Raw genomic sequence first — 21,241 nt, 5'->3', positions numbered from 1 at the left:
GCAATATTTCGGTAAGGAGGCCAGACACAATAGGGTACCCACTATACGATTCCAGTAGTGCAAAAGTACAAAAACAGGTGAAACTAATTCTGGGTGTTAGCTGTCAGGTCACCCTTTGGAGCCAGTGAGACTGAAGGAGCAGAAGTAGGCTTCTGGGCGCTGGCCATGTTCTGTCTCTTCAACTGGCCACAGCTACTTAGGTGTGTTTGGCGTGGGAAAATTCACTGAGCTCTGCACACATGGGCTTTTAATCTATGTATCTTTTGCTTCCAAAGTTTCTTTCTTTTTAAAATTAGCAGCAGTAATACAACGGCACTGAATGATGAGTCACGTCGCAGATCAACAGCCTGCACAGGAGACAGGCCAGGAAAGTGGCCTGTGACGCATGCCAGACCACCCCACAAAGGGTCAACACTTGGATCCCAAGCTCCCCAACCACGGACTGCACCTCCTCAAGCACAAGGCTGCTAGAACCGATGGCCTGTGACCAGTGACAGCACCCCTGCCTCCCAGCAAAGGGCAACATTTGAGAAGGCAGTTATGTTTGTCGAAGAACGTAGATTTCTTTGTTAAATGACGAATTAAACTTTTAATTTAACCCTTATGAGCAACACAGAAAAGTCAATTTAGACAATTAGCGAACAAAAAACCGGAGGCACCAGCAATTACAGAACAAACCGGATCTGTGATGGGAACCTTTCTATTTCTCAATAAGGCAAGAGTAGGCAGGCACGGTTAGTGTAAAGGCTACTTGAATAACAACTATATTCCAATCAAGTCTTGACAGCTGGGGCTGGTAATTACACATCCACCATGCTAATATTTTCTGAGGAACTCCCATAAGCCTGGCTAATTTACCGTCTTCACTAGTACTGTGCACAGTTTGCCTCTGCTCAGGCCCTTCTCCACCAGATAGGCACTGACCTTGACCCTAACTTGGCCCATTCTGTGGTTCTTCCAGGCCCAGTGGGAACCCTATGTGCCTGCTACTTACTCATATTTATGGCTTCAGTTCTGACTCCACTCACGTACTCAGTAAAAGTTGAGTTAGCATCTGTTACCTCCACTGAAGCACTGCACCGGCGACATGGCAGTGAACCGTCTGGGCGCTCTCATCTTGTTGCACTATTACCATCATTGACTCCTTGAGGTCAGGCCCTACCAGGCTTCGGAGCAATTTGGGCACACATTGGGAGGCCGGCTGGGTGCCGCATAGCAGGAGCCCGACAACAGTGGCCCCAGCACAGGCGGACCACTGAAGCAGGCAGATGGCAAGAGCAGACTTTGGCATCAAAGGAACTCGCATCCCAGCTGCACCAGTCGCACCCCCTCCAGTGGGAGTGATAGGGCTTCTAGCTCAGCTTCTAGCTGCCCCTTTGCCTCTCCACACTCCTCTCATCCTCTTTTCTACTGTCTACAACACTCTCGGCCTATTAGGAAGGCAGATGTCTGATCACGCCACCCACTCTTAGGGGAACTAATTAAAAACGACAAGATGATTACCCCAGGTAAATCCCAAGGAATGGTTTCCTAATTGTGCAGTTTCATCGACTGCACCAACAGGATGAAGAAAGGATTTTTTTTTTGAGACTGGGCCCTAAAATCACATATCATGTAGCCCACTGCGGGTCAAGGGCAGGACCCTGAATAGCGTGGGCTGTGGACTACAACGCCAAGCTCCAATCCAGCACTGTTTTCCATTTTCAAGAGGGAAAAGCCATTTCCTCCAAAGGAAGAATTGAGCAACAGAAAGGATGGTTTGTTCACATGGACAGTATTTCACTTTTGAATGCTGCTTCCACTCTGGAGATGGCTGAGCAACCCCAGTAAACGGAATACTCAAACCTGGCCAGAGGTGAAACTTCAGGCAGGCACGACAGTTTTCACATAGATATTCCATGCCACAGAATGTTTAGTACACCCGTCAGAACAGTGAAAGGGTAAATCCACTTAGCCAAATGCCCAGGCGCCATCGGGACCCTGAGCCAGCTCCTGTGAATGTTCTCACACTTAGCAAAAATCTCACAGGGATCTGGGAGAAACAATTTCTGCATGGGTACCAGGATCAAAGATTCATGGACTTTGGGGGTTAGAAGGGATCTTAAAGATCATTTAATCCCAAAGCTCCAATGTTTCAGGTGATAAAACCAACATCTAGAAAGTGATATGCTAAGCCAGAACCCAGAACCAGAACCAGAACCCAAGACCCCTGGCTCCCTTCCCTCCTACTGACCTTAGAAAAGGCAACAAGAATAAGGCGTAAGAAGCCCAAGAGGTTTTTTTCCCTCCTTTTTCTTCTCAAGAAACCTATTTACCAATCCAAACAAAAGGACGATCAAGAAAACGTACTTACAGCTGAGTTAAAACCGGTTAATGAGAGCTGGACCTGGTGTCTTTTGGACGCCCTGTCAATGCTTAATGGCAAAACCCTGAGCTTCAATTCCACTGCGAGAGGCAAGGCTGCGCTCCAGCTTCTCAGAGAAACAAAAGCTGTGTTGTTGCACAATGTCTACTTGGCACCTAAACCTGAGTGACCGCACATTTAAAATAACATTCGATTCCACACATCTGATTTGAGACTAGGTAAAGAGCTGACTGGAGAGAGAAAAGCAGGCACTGGTACACGGGGGGAACCAGCAGAAAGACGGCACCCGCGGTTAGGGCTCCGTGTGTTTCTCAGTTGGCCGGCACTGAGAGCAGCACCTGGCAGGGAGGAGGGTGCACGTACGTATTCCTGCTGAGCCACGCTCTGGGATTGCAAAGAATGCCATCGGCAGAGATTTACGATCCCTGGAGGCAGGCGTTCTAATGGGTGCTGATGACCCACTGTGGGGTAATCTGCTCCCTGCTCGCCAGTGTTCCTCCGGGGAGGGGTTCCCCCCCTTTCATTGTGAACTAGAAAGGTGGGGCAGCTGGGATTTAGGCTTGGGCACATCCTTGTGATTTAAAGGAAAAAAAAAAAAGAAAAGGACTGAGAAGCATAAAACTTAGAGCAAAATTCAGCCTCTATGGTGGCTGTTTCAAGCATTTAGGGAATTAGACATTCGTTTCGCTATTCGACAGGATTCTTAACCATTCCTTAACTCAGCAAGTCTATTCGATATGTAGTACAGTGTGGTACAGTGAAATGGCCTTCACCATTTTCCTATTAGGAAATTCAAAACAAAGTTCATTGTCCCCAGCAAAGCCTGCCACCTGATGGGAATCGCAACACCAAGCGCATTTCAGCAAGCTGCGGAGCAAGAGGGTCATTTCTGTTCCTTGTGCACGGCTATCGATTCCCGGGGTGCTCGCGGGGAAGGAGGCTTCATCTTCTCCATGTCACAACAGCCTGCATCCCCCCTCTGGTGTTTCTGCACAGGCCTATCTTTAAGGCCATCACAAGAGCTCATCTGCTGCAGGCAGTTACAAAGAGGGGTTGCCACTGTGAGGAGAATCTGAAAAGAAAATAAGACCTTAACGGAGACAGGTCGGGATTTAAAACCGAGGAGAAGGCAGAAAAGAAAGGTATCCCAGAATTTGTATAGAATAGCTCCTTGCCTTTGTCTCCCCCTTGGTCCATCTAAATCTAGTCTGTTTTTTTGATGATCGGAAAATGGCCAAGTTTAATTGAAATAAGTGAGTTACACAGCAACCGGCAATGATGTCACTACGTCTCAATTCTATTGCCGTCTTTCCAGCCCTGCCTCCCCCGAGACTGGCACACAAGCACTGTAAACGCAACCAGGTATTTCTTCCCAGGCTGGTGAGATGGCTTAGTCTCTCCATGCTAACGATGTACACTGCATGCCATGGGCGAGAGCAGGCTTGAGTGGAAAGAGCAGGGGATCTGGGTCTGAATTCCGGTCTACCACTTAGTGGCTGAATCACCCCACGAAAGTTACTTAACCTCCTTGTGCGTCACTGTCCTGACCATAAAAACGGGGATGGCAAGCACAGGGTGGTTGGTTGTGTGGACTGAATGAGTGATATACACAAAACACGGAACAGGCTTTGGGTAAACTAAATATCGGAAAACATAAGCTTTCTTCATTTCTAATACCACAAACCATGACAGTAATTAAAGGGAGCTGCCAGCAGGATCCTGGGGGCACCTGGGCACTGGCTTTATTTATTCATCTTCAATTTATCTTATTATTGTCTTTAAATAAGTGGGCTTTAAGTTGTTTGTTTTTTTTTAAGACTCTGTTTAAGCAGCTAAGTAATTGCTGACGGGGATAACTGCCCCGTGGCTCTTGCCTGCCCGCTTCCAACGGCTGCTGGGCTGCACAATCTCTCCTTGGCTTCTGCTTTGCTCAGCCTGTTGACTAATTTCTCCACAAGATTAAATTGGCTTTGTGTAGTGCAAGGGAAATGAGGTGTGTAGTAACATATCCTCTGGAGACAACAGGGGGAAAAGCCCCATCCCTCCAGGACTTGCCCGGCAACGAAGCAGATCATCCCACCTCCACGAGCGTGAAAATCCTTCAGTAAAGTGTGAACCCTCCAACGGCCTTCCCTCCTGCACTTCCTGGTTTGCACAGAACTGACAGCTTGCCTTCCATGACCACCTCCTTTGGAGGTTCTTTGCCAGGGGTCTGCTGTTCAGGCTGTGGCTGTCTTCCCACCAGGTCAGCTGCTTGGTGTCTGCTGGGCGTCCCACGCACGGCAGACTGGGTTTGCGGTCTGATCACCCAGCTACAAATACTACAGCCCAGCTACTGCGATTCCCTCCTCACAGGGTACCCTTGCCCTGCTTCCCCTCAACCTGTCCACGGCCACGAACACAAAGACGAACTTGTTATCAACATGGAATGCTCTATTTTAAGAAGCTCATGCTCCACTGAAAACATTTAAACAACTATAAATAGAATAGATAATCACAGGACAGAATAAATTGACTTTTTTAAAAGATTTTCCCAACAATTTCCCATTCCATTCTCCCTCTACCTTCTCTCTTGGTCCAGAGATATTTAACAACCGTGGCAGGGCCCTCTACCAGCCCCTCAAAACCACCCTCCCCCACTAAGCACATAGTTTACCGCTCCCCACCCACTATGCAGAAGGTCAGTAGAGACCAAGGCTGTTGGTTTTTCCTGATAACTATCTCCATCACTAATGAACCGCTCCTCAGTGACTTAAATCATGAGACTGAATTGGAAGTTGAACTCCACTAGAAGCAAGTATTAGAGAGCAGAGCTTCAATCCCCTACCTCGTTCCCCTCTGCAACAGGTGTCCCGGGGATTCCTAAGGCCTCAGCTCAGCGACCTACCTTGATGGTCTTCACCAGGTTGGCGGTGCTGTTGGCGACTTCCTTGGCTGACTGGACAAAGTGCCTCTTGGCCACGGGGTTGCCCGTCTTGGATGAGGCGATGCGGCAGGCGTTGCACAAGGCTGAGGTGTGCTTGGCGACAATCGTGGCGGCTGACAGAACCTATAAAGCACGGACTGGGTTGGGGGCACCCGAAGCTTCAGTGCAGAGGGGTCCAGTTCACTGGAGTCCACCCTGGTCCCGAGCCCTGGATTCCCCTTCAACTCACATGTCTAGGGCTCGTGGAAATAAAACCCATGTCTCTAGCTCTGCCGCCCCTGAAGTCACTCCAAGAAAGGGGAGGGCGGGAATTATTAAGGCAGAGAGACTAAACAAAGAAAAGGAAAGGCAGGGCTGATGTGGGAGTGGGCTGGGCTCCAGGCAGTCTCAGAGGAGATGCTTTCAGCTATCCTTTGTGACCCCCAGCCAGGAGGGACACGGCCCAGGGTCTAGGCCAGCGCTGCCCAACAGAAATACAGTGCGAGCCACATATCTAATTTTAAAATTTCTAGTAGCTACATGAAAATAAGTACAGAAACAAGGGAAATTATTGTAAATAATATATTTTATTGAGCTTGATATATCCAAAACATTTCATTTCACCATGTAATCAATTTAAGAATATGAAGCTTTCACAATCCTTTATCCTACTAAGTCTTTGAAATTGGTCAGTATTTTACACTTACAGCCCATCACAGTTTGGACCAGTTACATTTCAAGTGTTTAACAGTCACATGCAGCTGTATGTCACTCCCAGGTGGGCTATAGGCACCTTATTAAGGGGTGTGGCTCAGGGATCTCCCAGCCCCAGCTGCGTTTCTGAATCTGCCTGATCCACTTTGCTGAGGCTGGTAACACCCCTTTGGCCTTAACTGGACAGGTAAGGAATCTCTGGTGCACTGACACCTGCCTTAGGTCTGGGTGTTCCCCCAGGTATCCTTTACTTGGGTCCTTCTCCTGCCTCAAGAACACTGGTCCCAGGGTCAGCAGTAGATGTGCCCATCACAGCCTGCCTCTGCTAGCCCATATAGGCCATTCTTGTTCTTTTTAGCACACACTGCTGGAATTATTGAACACGACCCATGTCACTTGGGTATTAGAAGGATCAAGGAACGTCACACGTACTGTCTAGTTCTCAAATGTCTCTGTGGCTCCTTTTGTGCCGTGGATTCTGACCCAGCTTTGGGGTCTGGGTCAGCACCACCACCTCTGGGAAGTGACCCCTGAGAGCCCCTCAGAGAATTCATCACACCTTCCTCTGCACCTCCCTTGCCTTGTCATCATACCCCGATCACTCCATCTTCCAAACTTTAACCCGCAGTAAGAGTTAAGGGGGTAGGGGGTCGGGTCTCACTCACGGTGACCCTTAGCGCCGAGCACAGAGCAAGCCCTCAACGTTATGTCCCCTGAACTGAACAAATGGAACCGTGAGCCTCCTGATGAATCTCGCTGTGATTACGCCACCGTGACTGCCTTCCGGCACTCCATTCCAGAGCACCTACCTGTTCCACCCTCACCACATTTTGCAACATCCCCCTAAGTCATGATCCGGCTGGCTTTGCAAGTTCTGAAAGAATGGTCATCTTTATTCTCGCAGTCTCCCACCACCCACCTCCAGGAGCTCAAGGACATGCAGATCTCACATCCCTGCCCCAAAGTTACCTGTGACGGGCTGCTGCCGGGGTCCACCAGGTTCTGGCATGCCATCTGGATAGCCTGGTTTGCCCTGGCAAACTGGATGGGGTCCACAAGGCCCTGATGGCCTGCCTGGCTGTTCGGATCAGAGATGCCAACGAGGTATGCAGCCTGGAAGGGAGGAGGTAAACCACAGCTCAGGCTCGCTGTACTCCTAGATACACCTGTGGGGGAGTGTGGTCCCACAGTATACATACAACAGACATTCTCAGGTGCTCCCAGTGCAAGGTGGTCAGACTCATCTCATCAATAAGAGTTTAGGCATGGACAAGCTGACACTCGCTTGGGCCGGGGACATGCCAGCAGGAGTTTGCTACAGGCTTTTGGGAACAGTCTCCTTGTTCTTAAGAAAGCCTCAAGAAGCTCTTCCATGGGGCGTGACCAAGGACGGATGCAGCCCTGAGTGCTCTGGCAGCCACCTTATGACCATGAGGGGGACCAGCCTCAGCATGGAGCTCACTCTTTGGCTGGCAGATGGCAGAGGGGGAAAAAAGTGGGTGTAGACTGATGGTGTGGAGCTACTGGGTAGGCCAACCCTGGAGCCTGCCCTACATGAGCACTTCTCATCTCGTAGCCTAATGTATCCTTCTTGTTTAGGCCAGTATTTGAAGCAGTAAGTAAGAATGAATAAAATGGTTCCGGGGGAAAAAAGGCAATATTCGGTCTCCCAGAGAACAAGAGGCTACAAGAGAAGGTCTCTTCAAACCCTTTGGAGGTGTTAGCCAAATAACAGGGAGAAAATGAATCTGTGAGGGAAAATTCTAACCTTAACTCATTTCCCCTGAGATATGAGGGGCCAAATAAGGGAAGGTGATTTCACCCTCTGAACTAGGGATGTTTTTCTTTGGTTCAATAAAATCTTCCAGGCTCAAGGCAATTGTCAAATGATAAATCCTTCAAGGTAAATGCTGACATTCTTGGAAGTTCAGTTACATGAGCCCAGCAATTATTGGTAATACACAGCACAGTTGAGGACGAGCCAGGAACACGCCTGATCATGACTCTGTGTGATGGCATCCAATTTTTTCTCCTTCTGATTCTAAAAAGAGCATGACTAAGACTTTTGCAACTCTGAAGCCTCAGAGGGAATTTGAATTGTGTCATGCCTATTTTTTTCCCCCCAAACAACTTATCTGTAACAATGACCTTAAAAAAAAAATAAAAAAAGAAAGAAAAAAAGATGGGCCTCTGAACCCTTAGGCTGGGTCTGCAGGGTTCAGTGTTCTCTCCAGGCTGCTCTGCTCCAGGGGTAACGGGCTGATGTTTTGCCTAAACGCTTAGCCAGCAAGAGCCACCACCTTCTCCATGGTTTCCGTGGTGATGGGTGGAGATGGAGCTGAAGCTGAAGCCCCCGCGTGCCTCCCACAGGGACCCGGCACAGGACAGGGCTGGAAAGCCTGCGTCGTGGGGCACGGGGACCCATGCCTTACCTGAGCTGCAGCCTCCGTCAGCCCACAGAGAGCCTTGGACGCAATCCCCACACACTCCCCAAAAGCAGGGAGGTCCCCGGTCTTGGCATTCTGCGAAATCCCTGCCATCGACTCGCCCAGAACCTGCAAAACAAACCACGAGCGATATTCTGACCAGCATTCCTTCAGACCATGGGGTAAAGGGGCTACCCTTCCAACTTGAATGTTCAAGGCCACTTAATTTACAATATTTGCCATTATTTTACTTTATTTGCAATAAGAAGAGATTTAAGATAACGATATCATTTCTGTTCCACAAAGAGAAATAAATAAAGTCTGAAGCTTTCACCCAAAAGCTATCTATATCTCAAGGAGGTACAGTTACTATACACAAATCAATAAACTAAAATCTATACAGGGCAGCCCATGGGTGAATGGTCTAAACTGAGAACTGTTAGTTCCCAGAATATAAAATCAGACATATCTACCGAGCTGTAGGTGAAGACCATGCCCAGAAAGCAGAAGACACACTCTTCCCGATATTATTCACTTATTAATTGATAGTCTTTAATTAATTAATTAACTTTGGGGGGCTGCACTGGGTGTTCATTGTTGTGCGCGGGCTTTCTCTAGTTGCAACGAGCGAGGGCTACTCTTTGTCGCAGCGTGCATGCTTCTCATTGCAGTGGCTTCTCTTGTTGCGGAGCACAGGCTCTAGGCGCTCAGGCTTCAGTAGCCGTGGCACGTGGGCTCAGTAGTTGTGGCTCGTGGGCTCTAGAGCGCAGGCTCAGTAGTTGTGGTGCACAGGCTTAGTAGCTCCCGTGGCATGTGGGATCTTCCCGGACCAGGGCTCGAACCCGTGTCCCCTGCACTGGCAGGCGGATTCTTAACCACTGCACCACCAGGGAAGTCCCTATCAGAGGTCTTTAAAATAACAGCTAAACGGGATTTCAGTACTCAGAATCTAACCCAGAGAGGTCAAGCACCATGCACAAGGTCAGACAGAAGGTCACACAGGCAGAGGCAAGGCGCCTGCCCTATATCTGGTGTTGTGTCTTCATGGGCCTCCTCATGCCCCAGGAAGGCAGGTCCTACTTTCCAGGGTCACAGATCTTAGAACTGAAGGATGTTCAACAGAAATCTTTAGGGAGACTATGACATCCAAGTCTAGAACCCAAGACAGAGCTCTTTGTTTGTCAAGAAGCCATCTTGGATAGGGAAAGAAAGAAATTCCATTCATCTCACTTGCATTTCATTTTATCCTGATTTTGAGGCATTCTCAAAAGACACTGGTGCAATTACCATAGATCAGTGTTTCCTGACCTTTTAAAATATTATTATTATTGCTCTGATAAGAAGTCTTTTTAGACCACCTCCCTCCAACTGCCACCCACATTACATTAAATACTAAGAAATAAGATCTTGTTGAGCAGGGTTAAGATTTGGAGAAGGGAGGACGCAAACCTTTGTATAATCTTAGATGCTTTCACCACCCGCACCCCCCAAAAAACCCCCACAATTTTTCACTCCCCTTGAGAATGCAAGGCATGGATAGATGGTGAAAAGAACACACGGGAGGATCTCATATAAGCCAAGGCCATTGAAGGGCTTTCCCCACCAGTGCAGTCCCAGTTGAAGGAAATACATGCTCGGACTCACAGTAAGACCCATCCCTCATAGGGTCTGAGCAGTGGTTCTCATAGAGTGGCCCCTGGACCACATGGCAGGACCTGGGAACTTGTCAGAAATGCACAATCTCCCCCACCTTGGGATCTACTGAATCAGAAACTCAGGGGTGTGACCTAGCAAGGTGTGTTCAACAAGACCCCCAGGTGATTCTGATGCACAGCCAGGTTTGAGAAGCACCTGGGCAAAGGGTGCCATAACAAGGCTTTAGGACACGGGCAGCCATGCAGAGGGGCCACGGGCCAGTGCACACAAAGCATGTCTTGATTCTTCCCCACAATGAGGAGGGATGCTAACAGCACAGCCAGGCTTACCTTGGAGTTTTCCATTACACTCTCGATGCAGTCAAAGTAAGAGAGGTCACTAACAGGTTCATTGGGATTGTCCAACATCCCCTTGACAGTCTACAGAAGGAGAACACAACTTAAGAGCAAGCCTTATAGAACAAGGGAAACTCAACATAAAATACCAACTATCAACTTCCCCTCCATACACAGGATTCTGGTCATTATCCAGATTCTTGAGAGGAATTTAGATCACAGTGTTGATGACTTCAGATTTCCTGCGGGCAACACCACGCTGATTGGGGTGGGTGTGTCTTGGTTAGCTCTGACAGAGAGGAGAATCTCTTGTTTTCAAATGTGAAGGAGAAGCTTGGTATCCACAGAACGGGGACATTTTTTTCTTAAAGAATCTGAAAGTTAGTGGGAGGCAATATATATTCATGGTCAATGAGTATAATTTCTCTGCTGGATAACTCCAAGGAGTTTAAATATCAAGGACAGGTTCATTCATTTCTTCTTGATTAGTAGGGACCTCTGTTTTCAATTCTGGGACCTTTCAATGGGTAGGCATGAAAGAAGGTAACCCGCCCCCAAAACCGCCCACTGGAATGGTTCATTTGTTTCTAATTTTAAAAGTATAGAAAATGTTGGATCTTGTTTAGGTCTCCATCAAGGAACAGGGCATGGGGTTTGCTTCTTCTGCCTTTGTCTCCAGTCTGCTGAAAACGGTTGCTAGCTTTCATGTTGCAATAACCTTTGATCATCGTTTATGAGGGACTTTTCCAGGGGAGGAAAGTCAGGGGACATAGCCATCCATCTTCCTCCCTGTTGAGTGAGAAGATACAGTGGGACCTAGCAGACTTTGGGGCACAGCCAACAAAAAGACAAGGCCATGTGAGTTACTAAGGGTTGGGGGGAAGTAATGGTGAAACTGCTGAGTTAATCAGCAAAGATCTGAGGGAAAGAGGGCTGCATAAAGAAGGTGTTCATTTCATTGAAGAAACTCCTCCCACTCCTTGGATAATCAAAACTGCCTTAGTAACAGCAACACTGAAATAGCCATAATTTTGGCAACCAAGGATACCATTAAGGCACAGAGGATGTGCATTTGGGCCAACAGACCTCATTTAGATCAACAGTCCACGTATCATTTATATTTGCAAATGTGAACAGACCAGGATAGGGCAGTGACTCACCCAAGGAAGGAAACATTCTCCACTGTTTTCAGAATGCTTCAGTCCCCTGCCTATTCTCACTTTCAGTTGTGCCAATGGCCTCTTGCCATCGGCGGACTGGGCCTCAATCAGACCCTTCAGAAGCTGCAATCAACCCCCCACCTCTAACATCTCTGGCAGGGTGGGTATCCCTGTTCAGAAAACTAAAGGTACACTCGGTACAACCAACCCATATCTACTGAGAGAACCATTTGCCTGTTTCAACATAACCTGAATTGGTTAGGACTGCTTTACAGACAAGTAGGCACACTGATTTTATTCTTGCCCATGTATACTCTGTGGGCATAAATGAATTTTCCATTAAAAGTAAACCCTAAGTATGAATATAAACTGATAAGCCCTACAGTGTGTCTGGGCCACTAGGAGCTCCACGGCCACCTTGACTGTATAGTAATGTGTGTCACTCCTGGGTTTTCTCTAATGAGCCCCCTACATGTTACAAAATACAATGTATGGGAAAATCATTTTCACTCATAAAGCACATCTATTCCAGCTTCTCCCAAACGCCCCAGAATAATCACTCCCAAATTTTTTAGGTAGAAATTGCTTATCTTCAGCCTACGCTCAATACCATAGGCCTCTTCCTGTATGAAATAAAGAATCCTTTAACAAAGCAACTCTTAAGTGGAAACAGGGAAGCAGGGATGATAACCCCACCAAATCTAATTTTTCTTTAATTCCTTCCCACTTGGATTGGAACTTTGGCTCCAACAGTTTCCCAGGAAAGATCAAAGGTAAGAATAGAGGAGAAGAACCTGACCCGGAGGGAAAGGACAGACACACAGACACTCTGAAATCCTCAGCAGCCTTTCCAGGGACTCACCTCGAGCTCCCGCAGGGCGTTATCACATTCCTTCTGGCCAGGAGCTTGCTGGGTGCACAGAGTGATGAGCTGATTGATGCTCTCCGTCACAGCTCTGCGACAAATACGGAAAGAGTGTTTTTTGTTTTGTTTTGTAAAGATCAACAGTAATTTCCCCAACAATGTTTTGTAGGTTCGCTAGGAATACAATTAATTCACTATAAAGGCTGTGGTCCCTGTGACAGCTCTTCCACAAGGCTCTAAACCAGCAGCCCCCGACCTTTCTGGCACCAGGGACCGGTTTTGTGGAAGACAATTTTTCCACCGGGGGGCAGGGGGATGGTTCAGGCAGTAATGAGAGCGATGTGGAGGATGGGTCAGGCGGTAATGCGAGCCATGGGGAGCGGCAGATGAAGCTTCCCTTGCTTTCCCGCCGCTCACCTCCTGCTGTGTGGCCCGGTTCCTTACTGGTCCTCGGCCTGGGGGTTGGGCCCCCTGCTCTAAACAACCAAAAATCAACCACAGCCAGGGAAGAGAGAATGAGAATCCCTACTTTGCTTCTCATTATTCATTGATTTACCCTTAAAAGTATCAATACTAATAGTTCTCTTAAGAAAGTGTGGCTATCTTTAATATATTCACAAGAAGGAATTCACAATGAAGTTGCAAACGGCAAACAGCTCATAGTAACACTGTTTTCAGAATCCTTCCCTAGCAGCCCATAGGAATGGGATGATCCGAGCTAGGCTATTTTGGACAGCCTTTGTATAGTTTGGACTATTTTGTATATTTTAAAAGTCACACTGTAAACTGTGCCTTATGATTTTAAAACCTCTTCTTACCATTCATTTCTACATGACTGACCAGTTCCTAGAAGCTATACCAACATTATTCTTTAAAAGAGCTATTTTCTTTGTTAACATTAATAGGAATCAGAGATTCTTACATGATTTTACATGTGTTTCCATTCTTCTTAGAACTTAAAACACAGTCCAGATTTTTTTCTACATTGGCTAGGGTTCCACCCCTCCTGGACAGCCTCTGTTTAGGTTGCCATGGATGATTTATAAAGGCACGGTCCATTTGGAGTTAATTTCTTTAACAAGGTGTGAAATATGGATCCAGATTTTTTTTCATGGGGGGGATATATGGAAGTCTAATTATTCCAGTACCATTAAAAATGCCATCCTTTCTGCACTGAATTGCTTTTTTAACCTTGTTGACAGTCAGTTGGCCATATTTGTGTGGGTCTACTTCTGGACTCTATTCTATTCCATCGACCTGTGTGTCTAACCCTTCACCAATACCACACTGTTTTGATTACTGTACCTTTACACTAAGTCTTAAAATTGAATACCCTTGTTTTTATAAATGAAAAAAACAGACATACACACACACACACACACACACACACACACACACACAAACACACACACACGAGATAATTCCCTAAGGAGATGCTACAAATAAGAAGCAGAAATAAGACTTAAACCCATGTCTATCAGACACAAAGGCCAGATTCAAAACCATTTTTCTGCAGGGCCATAACTGGTCCATAGTTTGGGCAGGACCCTGAATTCTATTCACAGTCAGTAACCACTGCAGCTAACAGGAAACTTAAAATAAAACAAACAAAATCAAAATAGGACACACATTGCTGCTAATCATTAACACTGTCTAATATAAAGATGCCGCATTTTATTAGTTAAATTGGCTTTGCAGCTTCCCACAGAATATCAAATTAGGTGGAAAAAGATGTTGCCAATGTACAAAGGCAATCAGCTTAATTATTTGATGAGGAGCTACTGCTTTGAATTTTAAATTTAGCTAGAGTGATGGGAAGAAGAAAAACATTCCTCAGCTCAAGAAGGAATCCCCAAATAGCTTGTGTAAGATTAACTCTAGTGACTCATTTATTTGTGGAAAAGTGCTTAACTAAGTAAGGTGTCATGGGGAAGCACTGTGCCTTCCAGGTGCAAAGCAAAACAAGAACAACTGAGATAGCAGGACAGTCTCTAGTTGGGACCACCTTTGGAAGGTGCAGTTCATGATGTATTCACTGGAAGGGTCCCCCAGAGAGTCCAACACCGTGTTCTGCAATGGCAGCCTTCAAGACATACTTCGGAGTGGACAGGCTGGATGTGTCAACATAACAAAGGGTACAGCCCTCAACTGTGGTGACACGATCATTTGGGGAATATTTCCACGTATCACACAAGCTTTCCATTTGGCTTATTTCCTTCAATGTTTCCTGTTTATCTACATTTTTAAAAAGCTAGTCTTTATATAAAGATTTTTCCATTAGAAACTAAGTGTTTACAGGAATTCCCTGGCAGTCCAGTGGTTAGGACTCTGCATTTCCACTACCATGGGCCCGGGTTCAATCCCTGGTTGGGGACCTAAGATCCCGCAAGCCAGGCAGTGTGGCCCCCTCCAAAAAGAATAAACAAACCAAAAAAAAACCCCAAACTAAGTTTACAATTGGTAAATCCTGAGAATATATAGCTATTCACTGTCCTTTCAACAATTTTTAGAAGTGAAAAATGTTCAAATAAAAACTTGGGGTAAAAAACCAACAACAAACAGACTAATAAGAGTTTGTGGTTGGATAGTCCTTAACAGTGCCAGCACAGCACCACATGCCTGAATGAGTCACTTGGGCAATACTGATCCATGACTAAAAAGCATTATTTAGGTATCATTTATCCCCATAACTCATTTTAGAGTCTGGATTGCATAGCTAAATACACTTAGCGGCACAGAGGCAAATGGTTATATAGATTTGACAATGGGAAACAGTATTTTCATGTTTCAAACTACGGTACTCATTTATAAGAGCAAAGGATTAAAGACAACCCAAATATGCAGTGATAAAGGACTGATTAAATGTATAGTCTACAACAGAATTCTTGGCACCCATTAAAAGTCATGATATCATATTCCTTATATAGAAAACTGTATATAAAATGTAAAAACCACATAAGCCCATACCTGTAAGAATATACATATGCATAGAAAAATGACAAAGACGTATCACAACGTTAACAGTGATTTTATAATTATATTATTTTATAATTTATAATTATATAATTTATATATAATATAATTTATAATATATATAATTAATATATATATATTATATATATATTATATATATTATAAATTATATTATATATAAATTATATAATTATAAATTATAAAATAATATAATTATATAAATATATATAAATATATATATAATATAATATATATAAATATAATATAAATATATATAATATATAATATATATAATATATATTATAATAATATATTATATATCTATATATTATATATAATATATAGATATATAATATATATAATATATATAATATATATATAATATATATAATATATATAATATATATTATATATATATAATATATATAATATATATAATATATATATAATATATATAATATATATATAATATAATATAAATATATATTTAAATATATATATAATATAATATATATAAATATATATAACATATATAATATATATAATATATATTATAATAATATATATAATATATTATATATAATATATATATTATATATATAATATAAATATATATATATAAAAATATATATAAATATATATAATATATATATTATATATATTATATTTATATTTATTATATATTTTATATATATGTATATATATATAAATATATATAAATAATATATAATAATATATATATTATTGTATATATATTATATATATAATATATATATTATATATCATATATATTCAATAATATATATATTATATATATATAATATAATATATATAATATAATAATTTATATAATATAATTTATATTATTTTAAAGCAGATACCAGTAAATCTACTAAAGCATTACGAATTAACCTACTTACACTGTTATAAAAATACAGCCAACATTAGCTGCATCCTCCCTTCGTTCTATGTAAATCCAAGTAGGCTTGAACTGTAGTTGCTTTTATTCTCCCCACACTTTATGGTAATGATCAAAGCCATACAAGTTTATTTTAAAAAATACAAAAAATTAAATAACCGTAATTTCACCATCTAGAGATAGTGTTTTCCTGTAATTCATTCTTTATCTAATAAGCATATGTGGCCACTCTCGGTTTTTAATAAATTGGGATCTACAGCCTCAGATGTTAAAGGCTTTCTAACCTACAAATCACTTAGCATTCAGAGATACTAAATTGATTCAGACAGGAGTTTGTGAGCTCTGGAAGGAACCTTTATATAGATATAGAATTGGGGCAGAGGTGAGAAAAGAAAATCAACCAGTTTGTGTTTTTGATTATTTATTAAGCCCAAGTCGTCCAATAGCGAGCTTGGAGGGGAACAGAGCAACTTCAGATGATTCCCTTCCTCAAAGGAGGACGTGCTTAGAAAGGCAACTAAGAGCAAACTGAAATTCCCCTGTTTGTATTCCCTGGGTCCTACCATGCACAAGGCATGGGGGGTAAAAAAAATAATACAGTTTAAGTCTCTCTAGGAAAGCAAGGTGCTTGCAATCCAGTTGGAGAGGCAAGACAATGAACAGACAAGACACAAAGGTGAGCCAGAGGAAGCAGTGATGGGGGGTGTGACACCAGACAGGATCAGCCAGACACAGGCAGGACTCGCTGGGAGTGAAAGAAAGAAAATGAAAGCCTTGACCGTGGGCGTGGGTTCTGCCTACGAAGGAGGGCCCAACGTGGACCAGAGCAATTGGAAAGTCAGGGCTCAGCGAGATCCTGATTCGGATTACGGGAATGGAACATTCTAGAGGAGACCAAGAGACAGAAGAAGCCCCAGTGTACATTTTTCTACTTTACAGCACGGAAGTGCTGCTTGCTGGGACATCCTTTTTCACCATCTCTGGAGACAGGAAGACTCCTGCCCGGCAGGAACTTCAAAGCAAAGGGTGGTCCTGGAAGAGACGCCTCCTGCAAGGTCCTAGGGAGCCCTCAGGGGACTGGAAAGCAGCTGAACACCTGGCCTAGGACGGCCCTGACACTGGCAGCTGCGGGCGTCAAGTCTTCAGCCCGGGAGTCCTTCTGGCCAGGGTGACTGTGGTGTGCTCGGCAGCTTGGGGAGGTGCTCAGAGTTAGGGCACTTCTTCCTTTTGCCACTGCCAACTGGTTTCCCACTCCCTTAACTAAGTTCAGGGAGCATCAGTCCAGCCCCCAGGCAGGGAAAAGCCTGACGAACGGTGGACAAAGGGTCTCCAGCTCCACCCAACTTGCCAGAAAAGAGCCAGAGCCAGGCAGTTACACAGAAAGAAGACAAACAAGCCAGGACCTCAACAGAAAATGACTTCCTCCCCACGCACATCAGAAACCAAGGGACCAGCTTCCTCAGATGCACCTGGGCTCAGATGCAGAATGCTCAGAGGGAGCAGAGGGAAAGGCACACATACTCTACTGCTCTCCCAGAAGTAAACCATTTTCTCCTAAAGCAGGAAGAATCACGGAGACTAGAAAGAACAAAGAAAGGGTTCAAGTCTCCTGATGTAGGAGCAGGGTGGGGCTGAGTTGGTCCAGGCTTGGGCCCCCACAGTAGCATCTCTGTGGGGTCTTTGGGGACATCCACAGGAAGGACAGGCAGGCATGGCCGTCTCAAGAAGAGGGAGGGCAGTGGGACTGAAGATGAGGACGAGAGCAATCGATTCCCTGCTGCCCAACTCCAAAGGTACTTATGCACCAGACTGTTGTGAGGCCCAGATAGAATGAGGGTGGCATGCCCTGAATGTGCCCCCTGTCCTAACTCCAACAGGGCCGTCCCAGTCTTACAGTGTGTGCCCTTATCAGGCATGTGGTAAAAATCTGTTTAATGAACAAATGAAGGAACAAGAGAATGAACAAAGGCACCCCAGGTGGGCAGAGCTTTACCCTCCAAGGGGAGCTGCCTGACTCACTTGACCTGGCTGGAGCTTCCGCTGGGAAATCACCCCAGGGAGCAGAGCTTGCCAGCATGGGCCAAGAAGCCAAGGAGAATAGGCCAGCAACTTCCTGCAGCTGTTCCAGCCCAAGACTATCAGTTCATGTGATGATTCTTGAGTGCTGTCTTGGCTATGAAACCATCAGGCTGGGAATTCTGTCAACTGCTGAAAGCCAGGACAGACAGAGGCAAAGAAAGCTTTTTTGCCTCGCCTCCAGGTCCCTTCCTCAATGTCACCACCAGGGGGCGTTCAGACACTCAAAGAGCCAGGACACCAGCAGCATGCTTTCGGGTCCTGGATTCCCTTCGGTACGGGGCTTTCAAAAGGCCAATTTATACTCTCCCCTCATTCCGACAATTTAAGAGAGTGGACAACACGCTCTAAGTTGGAAACTGTAATTTTGAAACGATGTGAAAAATTTAAGATAATGAAAAACATCTGAGTTCAGATACCTGGCAACATTAGTTGCCTTACCCAAAGGTTGTTCGTAGGAAAAAAGTGATTAAGAGGGTTTTAGATCAGAAACAGCTGCACGACAGAGAAGACATCACTGTCCCTCTTCATCTCCACCACGACCCCAGAAGGGCACTCACCTAATGGAACAATCACAAACAAAGCATAAGATGGAGGTGGGGAGATGTGAGGGTATTTTTCCCATCACCTAGTGGCTCTAGCTATCGTTTGAAGGTAAGGTATGTATCTGGGAATAAATGAAGAAACTCAAAGGTTTTGAAGGCAACTGCTCTGAAATTACCTAACCCCCCCATAAAAATAAAATAAAATAACACTACAAGCAAACAGGAGACCAGAGACAGGTTTTAACCAGTGGTACCATGCTACCTTATATATCGAGAACTGAACAGAGCTCAAGGACAATGTAGTCTGTACACATCCCTATTTGGCAAATGGGAAAGTTTAGACAGGTTGAGTGACCTGACCAAGGTAACCTAGTCAAGCACTAAAGCTTGTACTAGAATTCAGGTCTCCTGATTCTAACAACTTTAAAAAAGCCAGGAGAGGGGGCTTCCCTGGTGGCGTAGTGGTTGAGAGTCCGCCTGCCGATGCAGGGGACACGGGTTCGTATCCCAGTCCGGGAAGATCCCACATGCCGCAGAGCGGCTGGGCCTGTGAGCCATGGCCGCTGAGCCTGCGCATCCGGAGCCTGTGCTCCGCCAACGGGAGAGGCCACAACAGTGAGAGGCCCGTGTACCGCAAAAAAAAAAAAGCCAGGAGAGATAAAGACATTAAAAAATAAATAAGCAAACAAAACCAAGTTTAAAAAAATTTAAGTAGAATTCAAGCAATGCGTTTTAAAAATCTGCACATTTTGAAAATGTTTCCAATTACGCTATGTGTCCTAATTGTCCCGCATTTAATCTCTCACTGCTGTTAGTTTTCCTACATATAAAGTGGTATCAAGAAATGCTATGAAAACAGGCCTACACTTCCACAGGAAAATAAAATACCCTACCCTCTTGGTTCAGGAATACGAATGTGGGATTGCCAATATAAAATTTTCCTGGGCTGTCGCTGCAGTTTCTCCAGCTACCAGCACTCCATCACTAGTAATTGAACTAAACGGCCAGAGTGGCCCTGGAGCAGAAATTCTCTTGTATGACCCAGTTCCTCAGGTGAGAACAACAGGAAAGAAGAACGTTGACCTTGCCCCAAGTTCAGATTCATGTTTTAACATATTTCCCAAAACAATTTACTCCTCCCCACCGCGCCATTCATTCTGAGCTAGAGCCCTTCTGCACGTGACGAAGTGAACATGTTTAAATCCATCTAATTAACATTGGTGCCAGGCATATAGTAAGACTCAAGAAATGTTGAATGGCTAGTTGAGTGTTGGTTTTTTTATACTTTTCAACATCTTCTGGTTTCTTTTTAATGAACTTATATTACTTCCATAATCTGAAAGATAGTAATACTACTTTCAAAAAAAATCTAAGCCACTACGTTTATACCTCAGTGGGGGCCTTAAGACTAAGCAAGTCCTCCTGAAAAGGCTTTAAGAGGAGACAGAAGGCATCTTTAGGGGAGAAAGCGCATGCAAAGGAGCCCGTTTAATAAGACACCAGCATCTCTGTCACTCTCGCCTCCAACTCTGACAACAGAAGGTCAGCACTACTTCTTCGCTCAGCAAAGCAGCAGGATGTCTGGTGGATCTTGCAAACACCACACATGAACGCCCATTTTGTTCCGCTCTTACCTTGCAGCTGCGGCCAGGAGATTTTTTGCATTGGGTGCTCCTGGGTCTACAGAGAGAGACTTGGCCGCTAACAGCAGCTTGCTGGATGCCATCGAGATGTTCTTGAGGTTCCCTATCACTTGGATCTGGTCTTCTTTCGTCTGGAAGGTCAAAAGGAGCCAGAGTCATTAGGGGCTGTCCATTTCTCCTAGGCAGCATTCAGAGCTAGGAGCAGCACCTTGCAACGGAAGCAGCTTATCTGTCTAGGTTGCATTAAGTCCAATTAGTCAGCAGATGCCTAACTTGTCAAGACTCTGCCCAGTGTCTACCGTTCCCCAAACAGATATCCGGACCAAGATGCACACAACAGGACAGAAATCCAGCCCAAGTGGGTCAGCCAAGAGCTGTGCTGTCTCACAAGAGTGGGCATTAATGGGGGCGGGAGGGAGAGAGCGAGCGAGAGAGCACACAGACAGGGCCACAACTCCAGCATCTTGCTCAACAATGTTGGAGGTATCAAGGGGCTTGTCCATCTCAGCCTGGCACAAACTACCGTCACTGTCTGGACATTTAGAGCTGACTGCATCCCAGAAGCTCCCGACTCTGGAAAGGATACATTTCTCACCTGGCCTGCCATCCGAGAAACAACCCTTTGTAGATAACAGAGTAAAAAACACCCTGGGTACCAC

At 44.9% G+C, this 21,241-nt stretch overlaps 1 protein-coding gene across 1 annotated transcript in view; it reads right to left on the bottom strand.

Moving 5' to 3' along the window:
* Positions 1 to 21,241, bottom strand: part of TLN2 (talin 2) — a 438,134-nt gene that overhangs the window by 80,825 nt on the left and 336,068 nt on the right. The window contains exons 32-37 of the mRNA XM_082844286.1: positions 20,574 to 20,713; positions 12,424 to 12,517; positions 10,396 to 10,485; positions 8,417 to 8,539; positions 6,954 to 7,097; positions 5,253 to 5,414 (exon numbers count right to left, since the gene is read on the bottom strand). Coding sequence (XP_082700412.1) covers positions 5,253 to 5,414; positions 6,954 to 7,097; positions 8,417 to 8,539; positions 10,396 to 10,485; positions 12,424 to 12,517; positions 20,574 to 20,713 — 753 coding nt within the window. The remainder of the gene's footprint in view (positions 1 to 5,252; positions 5,415 to 6,953; positions 7,098 to 8,416; positions 8,540 to 10,395; positions 10,486 to 12,423; positions 12,518 to 20,573; positions 20,714 to 21,241) is intronic.

Source organism: Leucopleurus acutus (assembly GCF_964270905.1).
Source record: "Leucopleurus acutus genome assembly, chromosome: 1".
In the NCBI taxonomy this organism is placed as follows: domain Eukaryota; kingdom Metazoa; phylum Chordata; class Mammalia; order Artiodactyla; family Delphinidae; genus Leucopleurus; species Leucopleurus acutus.
The sequence above is the reverse complement of the archived record's forward strand: the minus strand, read 5'-3'. Positions and strand labels throughout refer to the sequence as shown.